Source organism: Pyrus communis, chromosome 11 (genome assembly GCF_963583255.1).
Source record: "Pyrus communis chromosome 11, drPyrComm1.1, whole genome shotgun sequence".
NCBI lineage: Eukaryota > Viridiplantae > Streptophyta > Magnoliopsida > Rosales > Rosaceae > Pyrus > Pyrus communis.
The window spans coordinates 5864293-5876400 of record NC_084813.1 but is presented as its reverse complement, the minus strand read 5'-3'; the positions used below and the strand labels follow the sequence as shown (position 1 = coordinate 5876400).

Below are 12108 nucleotides of genomic sequence, written 5' to 3'. Positions count from 1 at the left end.
GCTCGTCCTCGGGGTACGTGTCACCTAAATGCGAAACAACTATAAAAACGTTAACTTTAAAGCACATAACCAACTTCTCGTAATAACTTCTCATACATTGCTCAAAATGGACAAATGAATATACCAACGTGCTCTACACAACCTCAGGATCACAACCATATTTTTAGAATAATTTTCCTCCGCCGCACTCGCCCCCACGCGCCGGCCAAGGCACGGACCTACGCGCCCCCACGCGCGGCCACGTGCCATGCACACTGACGGTGTCAACAGACGCCGTCAGGAATATTCCGTTAAACTGACGGAATATTCCGTTAAACCTAACTGATGCCGTTAACGGCGTCAGGAATATTCCGTCAACTTTGACGGAATATTCCGTCTCCTTCTCCAATCAGTCCCCGACGCCGGCGCCGTCGCCGGAAAACCTGCAACTCACGATTTCTCGCTCGTTTTTCCACCTTTTTACACGTTTCTTGCACCAAAATCAACCCTAGAGCTAGTAGAACATGTCCCAACAAGTTTTAAGGCCTAAAATTACGAGATTATACCTGTCCAAATCTTCAAAACTCGGCCAACTCCACATCCAACGATCCTGACGTCCAAATTCACCCAACGAGCTACTCCCAAGCTCCTGGGAACCTCACAAACACAACTATAAGCTTCAAATGTCCAAAAACTCACTAAATTAATCTTGCATGAACAGTAACTAAAACGGACATGGCGATATCGACGTGAAAACGTCGAAGTTCTTACCTGAAAATGGTATATTCGTGCTCCCCTCGACCTCACGATCACAACTGCACCCTTGGTTTCCTCGATCTGCTATGGTTTGAGGGGTTTTGGAGTTTGTCCGTACGTTTTCAAAGAGGAAGAAAGGGAATGGGGCTCGGGGAACTCACAGAGAGACAGAGAGACAGAGAGAGACAGTGAGACAGTGTGTGTGTGTGGCCCTAAGCTTGCCAACACCACACAAAACAACCAAAAACAATAATACGAAAACCAGCTAGGGGTAAAAGGGTCATTTCCTATGCACGTTTCCGATATCTCCGGGACGGGATGTCACAATTTAATAGTATTTTTCTTTACTTGTAATTAAAAGGTTTTAGGTTCGATTCTCGCCAAAGGCAAATTTGAACCAAATTAGTGCTAACTAATTGTGAGACCCATTTCCTCCCCCTTATTGTAGATAATATTGTTCGTTAAAAAAATTAATTGAATGTAGTTGAATATAAAAATTAATTGGTGCATATGGTACTCTAAATCAAAAATCAATAATCAATACTTATATCGCCACCAGTTAACTCTTGATCCGTCTAAAAAATAGACTCACTCTTGATCTAATGATAAATCTTTTATCAATATTTAACAGGGTTTTAAAAATTGATAGGTGCTAGTCGGGCTGCGGGCAGGAGCCTAGAGTCTAGGCGGCCTAGACGGATTTATATAAATTTATTATATATCTTGTAAATAAGTGCCCATTTACATCTAAAAAAAACTATACTTGTATGAATAATAAAAGAATAATAAAATGCAAAAATAGAAGTAGAATTATATACATCCATAAAGTTCAATATTTAAAAAACAGTAAGCATATAATCATAATGAGGAGGATTTGGATGATAGACTAAATTCTTATTGTTCATAATCCTCGCATTGGATTGCATATATACTAAATTATTTAACCTTGTTGTACCTAGTTTATTTATTTTCTTTGTATTTATCCCCTTAAAAGTGCTCCAATTCATTTCACTATTGGATGAACTTGTAGTAAATCCATCATTTACAAATTAGGTACACCATTTCCATAAGTATACCACCATGAAACTAAAAAAGAAAAAAGCACACAATTAATCAAAAATTAAAAAATTTTAAAAAAAACTGCCTAGTACCACCTAAGCAACCGCCTAGCTCCAGACCGATTTTTCGAAACGATTTGCCCAAAATCGAGGCGGGCGTTCCCCGCCTAGCGCCTAGGCCGATTTTTAGAACACTGGTATATAAAAGAAGGTTTTATTTTATTTCATTTTATTTCAAAGTATTTAAAAGAAGTTAATTTGATGTGTAAAAGTAAACTTACTCTGGATCTAACTATGACTCTTTTATCAGTATTTGAAAGTTTCAAGTTCAATTTCAATCTCTAGTGATAAAAAAATAAAGTAAAAACCTGATTGATGTGTTCGATTTTTTATAGGTCTGCCAACAATTATTAGTCAACTATCACATTATGTCTCACATTAGTCAGTTTGTATTTAAAAAAAAAAAAAAAAAAAAAAACAACTGATGGCAAGTCATGGTATCCATTTTTTTCGGGCCGGTGAGGCTATATGAGGAATTTCATCCTGTCCATGGCCACAGTCAAGCGGATTCACTAGCTCGGAGTATCGAATCCGAGACCTTCCACATTTTTTATGTTTATTAGGGAGCCGCAATCCGCATTAATTCTAAAATGTTGAGATAATAGTTAGTGTACGTCATATTACTCATTTTTACACTAAATTCATATAAAGTACGAAAAAGGCGTCACATTAGTCATTTATAAAATGTTGAGTTAATAGTTTGTGTAGATCACATTACTTTTTTTGCTTTACAAACGGTAAGATAATTACATTTAAACTACAAAAAGATGCAAATTCAAACTTCGGTGTGGATGATAAAGTACACTGCTCTAATTAATTTGGCTAAACTTATATCTATTTAGGTCATACTACTCTTAATATTTTATAATTGTGGCGTGGGGGGCCTACATTTCATAATATTAGCATAAACCCTATCCTAACTTAATACTTCGTTAACTGGAATCGAATTACATCAGCATGGACAGAAGAGGACAACCATCTTGGTTCCTTCCCTAGCCGTGATTAATGGTTAGTTTAATAATTCTTTTGGCAGATTTGAGTTTAATAACTAAACACAAAGACAGAAGATAAGTCATGTACAATGCCAAGACAAAACACATCCGTTATAACCAAATTCTCTGTTAACTCTCTTTTTTCCATGAAGTTCCATGTTTGCAATTCGAATTACTTTTATAGGTAGCTCAAGTTTGCAATTTTAATTATGACCTTCTTGTAAACAAAGTATGACGTTGTGCCTGGATGCATAAAAAACACTCGAAATTCTCTTAAAAGTTAGAAATTCAGCACGCAAAAAGTATTTTTTTTTTCTCATTTAGTAACTTCTAACAAGAGAAAGGACAAATTCTATTCGCAACAAATAGTGGAGGGGACGAAGACTCCCTACTTCAATTTCTGTCAAAAGAGACGTAATTTCATAAATCTCACTATGATGGGTGTCACAAATTCCATGAGAGGGGAAATCTAGTGCAGCATTTTCCAAACTTCACGATAAAACTCTATAACTGTTCATAGTGTGCACCCGATTAACGCTCCAAGTTTCAATGAGTTGGCAACTTGCTAAAGAGCATGGCTAGTAATATATGACAATATGACTAGCTTAATATTTTCTTTTCAATTTGTATCCTTGTGTAGTATAACAATTTGAGAAATTATTTGAACATTAATGAAATTTGTAATTCTTGTCATTTTCTATTTTATGTATGCAATATCCAAATAATGAAATTTCAATTTACCAAAATTTAAAAAACTAGTGTAAACTGTAAACTCCCGTTATTTATAATTCTTTGAAAATTAAAAGCAATCAATCCATATAAAGTGAGAATTTTCTCAAAAGCTCCTATATTTTCCATTTTCTTAATCTTGAACATTTCCCCTCAAATCCTAAGGCTGGGCACGGCCCGAGTCCACAGGTCTTTTTTTTTTTCTCTCTTCTTCTTTAACTCTCTCGATCGTTACAGGAACCGAACCATCACCTTCTCCACAGAGGGTCTTCGACAATAAGGTCGTCCCCTCCGCTCTCGCCTTCAAGCTCATATCTTCCGTGTCGCCAACGAGATCGAGACCTGCTAAAGATCTTTAAGATTTACTGGGTTTTTTCAATTTGTCTAATTTCTGAGATTTGATGGGAGAATGGTTCCAGACCCGCAACAACGCCTTATTGGACTGCATCTTCCTCATCCTCAAATCCTCTACCGACGGCAACGCCGCCACCACCATCGACTGCCGCCTTAACGGCGACAACGACATCCCCTTGCGCTATAATATCCTCCGCTGACTTGGCCCTCACCCATCTCAGTCTCCAGAGTCCTAAATCCTAACTTCGATCACAACGGCCTCCAAATCCTGACTCTTTTCGACCTCGATCTCGAATTCTCCCAGCTCCGTCCGTTCATTAACTGTCCGACGTTCTTCTTCGTTTCAACAACCATTTCCAGCCTCCAGATCTCGACGCGAGCTACGCTGTCTAGCCATAGTGAGCAACACTGTTGAGTCATGAGTGTTTGATTGCGGTAGGTGCAGAGGAAGCCGAGCATGAGAGACATGAGTTTGGCCTTGGAAATGATCTTGAAGATGGCGTTAAAGGTGGGGCGGGTGTGGTGGAAGTCGGGCTGGCGGCCGGCCCAATCGAAGAACTTGAGGCAGGAGAGGACATCATGGTCGTTGCTACCGTAGCGGAGGACCTTGAGGAAGCTGAAAGTTTCCATGGTTGGGAGAGCCAATATAAGGCGGAAGAAGGGGGCTATAGTGAATAATTACAGACGGTAGGTCCGGGCCCCTTTTTCTATACATTTGGACCCGGCTTGCACCTAAAATTTCAAGGCCCCGCCAGTTTCTGTAACGTAAAAATTGGAACCGGCCCATATCCGTCCCAACCTATAGTTCTTGTACCCGTTTACCCACCCCTATTCTACCCTTCAAAGGAAACTGAATCACAAGCCAAAACCAAAAGAGTTTTGACTTTTGGGGACATTGAATGCAATTAGATTTGGAGAGAAGACATGTTTATGTTGTACTTTCCATTAATGCCATGGAAGAACTTTAACCGAATGCTTATGATCTTAAACAAAACAATGGGGGTGAATGCTTTTTCCTCATGCTTAATTTAATTGTGCTTATCCTTTCAAAAGTCAAAAATTGTCTTTCACCATGCGTAATTGCGCATTGACCGATTCGACGTTTACTAATACCTACCGGCTGCCACCAACCAATGTTGTTTCCTTTCCAATTAATCCTACTTGTGTTTCAAGAACCCTGTGGGAATGGAATGAAAGTTCCATGCTACTATTTCTCCACTGTAATTATTAAATATTCATATGATTTTGTATAATTAAAATGGGCCCTTTGTTTCCCTCGTTTTTGTATCCTGACTTGTTGCGTGTGCAAACTGTAAACATTTTTTGTTTTTGTGTTTGTTTTTGAAATAGAGAATGTACGATTATTTATAAAAGCATGAGATTACGGTAGACCTCTTACTTATGAGTGAAGAAGAATTTTGCAAAACTGTTGTACTGAATGATGAGAATAGTTATTTCATATCTTTTGTTGCTTTTATGTGAAAGAAAAATGTGAAGGAGAGAAGGGTGGGAGAAAACTTGGAAGAATTTAAATTAGTATAATTGTCGTTTCATTTTATTATGTAAATATTGTTTTATTGCAAGGATAATATAAGAAAACTGGTGACATGGTTGGTGTCTTGAGAAAGAGGTTGACAATCTCTCATGGAATTTTATCCTGCCTTTAAATTTTGCTACTTTACATTCCATCTAGATTTAACTTAGTAGTGTTAGTGTTGATGTGAAATATGCGACCGCAGCTATAAACTGAGCAAAACGCTTGCAATGCCATCAATAGCAAGAGAAAAACGGCAGCCAGCAAAGCAAGAATTGGCAAGCAACCAACCACATAAACCTTGAAAAATTTTGCCATTTTAACCTTCCATCTACCGTTGTAATACTTGTTCACATCTTCAATCGCCTGGTCTAAGAATGGCACTTTTGTCAACAGAATCGACTTGCTCATACCATTAAACAGATTGGCCACTTCTTCATCACTCTTCAAATGGTTCAGAATTATACCTTTTTCTCTAAGCAGCCTTGCGTCCTCCTCCGTGTCTATAATCCCGTTCATCATTTCCGTGTAGCGTGTAAAAACCAACTGCCCTGATGCATTTGATGCTTCATAAGCTACCAAGTTTCTCAGGATCACCTCTGTGTTCACATCTAAGCTAGTTGCAGGGAGGTAAAGTGTGACTGTTTTGGGATCAAAGGAGATGGATGAAATGCAACCCTTTGTTGGCACGAAACAGACCCCGGATTTCATAAGATCAGACACAGAAGGGATTGTAATCTCCTCTACCAATGGTGGTCTGTTGATGGAACTCTCATTTTCGGGTTTGATTTCTTCTTTGTCTTGGGAGGAGAATAAATAAGCAACAGGTTGTTTCAAAAGTGCAAATCCAGGAAGGCAGGAGAGGATTGTCCAAGGCAATTTAAATATCACTTTAATAGGTCCGGATACAAGTACTTTTTTAAGAAGACGTACGAAGCCTTTGTTCAGTTTCGACAGTAGCTTCCGTACTTTCTCAAGAAATTGTTCAACGTAATTCGGGCTCTTCTTAGATTTTGACTCCTTGTCTTCGTCTGTGCCTCGACCTTGATCCTCAGCTTCTACAAACTCAGCTTCTACAATTTCAGAGGGCTGGCGTTCTAGTTTGGGGGTGATCATTTGGTACAAAAAGTCTAGCAAGTGAGCACATTCTGAGACTTTGATCTTTGGTAGGTCCTCATCCTTCATCTTGAATGGTGAAAGCTCTTTGCACAATCCCATCAACATCGAAAGCAGCATCTCGTCGGCGGTTTCCAACGATTGGAATCGAAACTCCAACATTTTTCTCAACACAAATAGTGGGATTTGGTTCTCAAGCATTACCAAGTCCCTTAGAATTGAATGGTGTGCTGAGTTCCTGCCCGAATAGTCAACCAAGCGTGACATCTTTGAGGAAACTCTTGTCAATATCTTCCCTTCTTTCGCTCCATAGACTTGGAAAATCTCTAGCAAGAACGATGCATCAATCGCCATCATCCACCCTAGTGTCTCACCATTGAAATCCAGGTACTTGTGGTAGCAAGCACGAATCCGCGGCTCAAAGTTCATCAATTGGTCAACAAGATTTTGAAACTTAAGGCACTGGAGATTCTTTTGTGTTCTTTTAGCTGCAGCCACTTTGTACCTCTCCATCTCGTAGAGCTCCGGACGCAAATAATGGTAAGGACCAATTGCAACTTCTTGTGGGGTGTAGGAATCAGGATTACTGGCCAAAAGGGTTTTCGGGACATTGAAAACGGAAACAGGGATTTCGCTGTCATCATCGAGCTCTTCCTCGAGTGTTTTTCGGATTTGAATAACCCATTGGAACTCGTTGAAGTTCGAACTGGATTTGGATGAGAAAGTTTGCTGGAAAGAAGACATGTTTATGGTGTTGTTCTAGCTGTTTTAGGATCATAAACTTTTTTGGTGGGTTGAATGATAGTTTCTGATCAGCTTGTGAGGAAGTTATGAGAAGAACTAAGGAGAGAGTCCTCATATTAAATATTGTCATTAGGGACCTTTAAGAGTGTTTTTGAATTTATCAATTGTGAATGCGTTTTCCTCATGCTTTAATTGCTTAAGGTATGAAATGTGTCTTTCACCTTGGTCATGACATAGATCTGAGTTGGCTACGGCATGTCTTCATTATATTGAATTCTAATCCTACCTAGTAATTGGTGTTAGCAAGAGTGGAGAGGATGTAGAGTGTTGAGTAGAAGAGATTTTTCAATGTGTCGAAAATATGGTCTGATATGTTATGTATAATAATATAATTAGTTGGAAACTTGAAGAAAAAAAATTTAAACAATTGCATTATAATATTTTGTATACCGGACTGTGTTTTCGATACACTGACAAATTTCTAGATAAGTAAGAATAAATTAGGTCAAAAATTCGAAACCCTTAAATATAACGAAAAATAAGTAATAATTCGTCTATTGGTGACAGGGAGTTGTATGTCTGTTATTCCCACTTGGTGCAAGTAGGATTAAGGTAGCAGTGTGAGAATCATAATCATTGGGATCCATTTCACGTGTAGAAGACCTGTGGGATGACAGTGCCATGTTACATATTCCGCATGGGTTTTGGATACATACATACATACATACATACATATAATATAATATATATATATATATATATATATATATATATATATTCTGCAGTTTTCTTTTCGTCAACTTCAAAACAAAGTTAAGTTTTCAAAAACGACTATTTATAAACATGTTTAATTACTTGAACGTAATTGCCACTTAATACTACGATATAGTAGTATTTTTCTTTATTTATAATTAAAATGTCTTATATTTGATTCTTATCAAAGATAAATTTAAACTAAATTATTACTAATTCATTGTGAGGTTAACCCATTTTCTCTCTCTTATTGTAGATAATATTGTTCATTAAAAAAATTTAATTGAATGCAGTTGAACATAAAAGTTAATTGGTCTATATGGTACTCTAAATCAATAATCAATACTTATATCGCCACCAGTTAACTCTTGATCCGTTTGAAAAAACAAACTCACTATTAATCTAATGATAAATCTTTTATATGTATTTAAAAGAAGTTTTTTTTTTTTTTTTTTTTTGGACAAAGTATTTGAAAGAAGTTAATTTGATGTGTAAAAGTAAACTAACTCTGGATCTAACTATAACTCTTTTATCAGTATTTGAAAGTTTCAAGTTCAATTTCAATCCCTAGTGATTAAAAAATAAAGTAAAATCCTTATTGATGTGGTCGATTTTTCATAGGTCTGCCAACAATTATTACGCAATTATCACACTATGTGTCACATTAGTCAGTTTTAATTTTTTTTTTTTTTTTTTAAATGAGAACAACGGGTAGTAAGTCACATGTCACATCCCAGTCTCAACTCCGTCATAACACGATATCCCAATAGATCACCTATCCTGGGATTGCTCTCGTCCAAACTTACTTAACTTCGGAGTTCCCATGAAACCCGAAGCCAATGAGTTCCCAAAATGTCTCATGCTATATAGAGTTGGGCATGTACATATAAGGCATATCACCCATTCTCTATTAGTCAATGTGAGATGTTACACCACGGTTATCCACTTCTTTCGGATTGGTGAGACTATGAGGAATTTCATCATGTCCATGACCACAGTCAAACAAACTCACTATCTTGGAGTATCGAACCTGAGACCTTCCATATTTTTTTGTTTATTAGGAAGCCGCAATCCGCGTTAATTCTAAAATGTTGAGATAATAGTTAGTGTATGTCATATTACTCATTTTTACACTAAATTCATTTAAAATACGAAAAAGGGCGTCACATTAGTTATTTATAAAATGTTCAGATATAAAATGTTGAGATAATGGTTTATGTACATCACATTACTCTTTTTGCTTTACAAACGATAAGATAATTACATCTAAACTACGGAAAGATGTAAATTCAAACTTCGGTGTGGATGATAAAGTACATTGTTCTAATCAATTTAACTAAACTCATATTTATTTAGGTCATATTACTCTTAATACTTTATAATTGTGGCGTGGAGGGCCTACATTTCATAATATTAGCATAAACCCTATCCTAACTTAATAATTCGTTAACCGGAATCGAATTACATCAGCATAGACTAAAGAGGACAACCATATTGGTTCCCTCCCTTGCCGTGAATAATGGTTAGTTTAATAGTTCTTTTGGCAGATTTGAGTTTAATAACTAAACACACAGACAGAAGATAGTCCTGTACAATGCCAAGACAAAACACATCCTTTATATCCAAATTCATTGCCAACTCTCTTTTTCCATGAAGTTCCATGTTTGCAATTCGAATTACTTTTGTAGGTAGCTCATTTTTAAAAGTCAGAATTTCAGCATAGACGAAACGTATTTTCTCTTCTTTAGTAACTTCTAATGAGAGAAAAGATAAATTCTACACGCAATAAATAGTGGAGGGGACAAAGATTTCCGACTTCAATTTCCGCATAAAGAAACGTTATTTCATAAATTTCACTAAGAAGGGTGTCACAAATTCCATGAGAGGGGAAATCTAGCACACGTTTTTCCAAACTTCACGTGAAAACTTTATAGCCGTGTCATAGTGTGCATCTTGTTAACGCTCCAATTTTCAACAAGTTGGCAACTTGCTAAAGAGCATGGCTAGTAATATATGACAATATGACCAGTTTAATGTTTTCTTTTCAATTTGTATCCTTGTGTATATAACAACTTGAGAAATTTTCCAAACATTAATGAAATTTATAATTCTTGTCATTTTCTATTTTATTTATCCAGCATTCAAACAACGAAATTTCAACTTACAAAATTTTAAAAACTAGTGTGAATTATAAACTCCCGTTATTTATAATTCTATGAAAATTAAAAACTATCAATCCATACAAAGTGAGAATTTTCTCAAAAGCTCCTATAGTTTCCATTTTCTTAATCTCGAATATTTCCCCTCTAATCATCTACCCTACAAAGTAATCTGAATCACTAGCCAAAACCAAAAGAGTTTTGACTTTTGGAGACATCGAATTCAATTAGATTTGGAAGAGAATGCTGGTTGGAGAGAAGACATGTTTATGTTGCACTTTAGATTAATCCTGCCATGAGGAACTTTAACTGAATGTTTTTTTATATTAAACAAAACAATGGTGGTGAATGCGTTTTCCTCATGCTTAATTTAATTGTTCTTGTCCTTTTATAAGTAAAAAATTGTCACCATGCGTAATTGCGCATTGACCCGTTCGATGTTTACTTAAACCTACTGGCTGCCACCAATCAATATTGTTTTCTTTCCATGGTGCGTTTGTTGTATCGGATTATTTCGGATTAGATTAGTTTTAGGGACTAATCTGGATTGGTTTAGACTAGATTAACCTGAACTAACATAGTGAAGCGTTTGATACAGTATCGGACTAAAAAGTTGGATAATAACATATTCTAATATTATATTATTTAATTCATATTTATTAATATTTTATATTATTTAATACATATTTAGTAATATTTTATTACTACTACTGTCTAGTTTTTTCATTCTAGAAACCTCCTATCTCCTCTATTCCCAATTCTTTTTCGCTAATCCCCCTTTTTCTTCCTTATTTTGCTCCGTCCTTCTCCCTCTGTTTCTTCCAAATTTTTATTCGTCCATCTCCCTCTTCATCTTCGTATTTCTCTCCGTTCATCTTCCTCTTTTCTTCCTAATTTTTCTAGGACACAATTGGCGAATCAGAACCCAAATTAGAGTCTAAGTCATTTGGGTATTTATGGATCTGCTTCTCCAGCATCAATGGCGAAGGTCTGCGATCAGGGAGTCTGGACTAGGTGCAGTGTGATTAGAGTGACTGTTGTGCATTTCAGACGCACAACGATTTTTGTAAAAAAAAAAAAAAAAAGAAATTGGCTTTTTTGTTTAGAATTTTAGATTTTAATATGGTTTTGAAAGTGGAAATATTGCAGAATTTTTTGCCTATTTTGCTTCGAATTTTGCCGGATCTGGATTTGGAAATGGTAGATGAAAGGGGCGAAGCAGGCATAGTTTATATATGGGACCTGGGTTACGAATCTTGCGAGGGACAAGTAGATGGGAGGGGCAAAGTGAGGAGGGACGAAGCAAGGAGGAGTTGGCTTAGCAATCCGGCCGATTTTGAGGGGTCTCGTTAAGACCCTTTAGTGAAGTGCTTAGTCCCGTTTAGTTGGGACAAGTCTTATTAAAGCTTGTCCCGGTTTGTATCAAACACAGGACTAGACTACCACTTAGTCCAGTCCAATGTAGTGAATGCTAGTGAGTGCAAACAAATGCACCCATGTTTCACATGTTGCTTCAAGAACCGTGTGGGAAGGGGATGAAAGTTCCATGCACTATTTCTCCACTGTACTTATTCAATATTCATATGATTTTGTATGATTTAAATGGGCCCTTCGTTTCCCTCGTTTTTTTATCCCGACTTGTTGCACGTGTAAACCGTGGAAGAATGTACAATTATTTATAGAAGTGTGAGATTATGGTGGACATTTTACTTATGGGTGACGAAGAATATCACAAAACCATGAAGGGTGGAAGAAAAGTTGGAAGAATTTAAATTGGTATAATTATCATTTCATCTTCATTACGTAAACATTGTTTTTTTAACAAACTTTATTATCTATGTTACGGGGTTGGGGTGTAGGCTAAGCTTCATAAT

General features: G+C 36.7%; 1 protein-coding gene across 1 annotated transcript; it reads right to left on the bottom strand.

Moving 5' to 3' along the window:
- Positions 1 to 5421: 5421 nt before the first annotated feature.
- LOC137709523 (putative UPF0481 protein At3g02645) lies at positions 5422 to 7472 on the bottom strand. Its single transcript, XM_068448609.1, has one exon. It carries the CDS (start codon positions 7320 to 7322, stop codon positions 5607 to 5609), a length of 1716 nt encoding a protein of 571 aa, XP_068304710.1. The 5' UTR covers positions 7323 to 7472; the 3' UTR covers positions 5422 to 5606.
- Between the last annotated feature and the right edge of the window lie 4636 nt (positions 7473 to 12108).

Bases quoted from the DNA above. Each gene is read 5' to 3' on its own strand.
- LOC137709523 (XM_068448609.1), bottom strand. From the start codon at position 7,322: ATGTCTTCTTTCCAGCAAACTTTCTCATCCAAATCCAGTTCGAACTTC.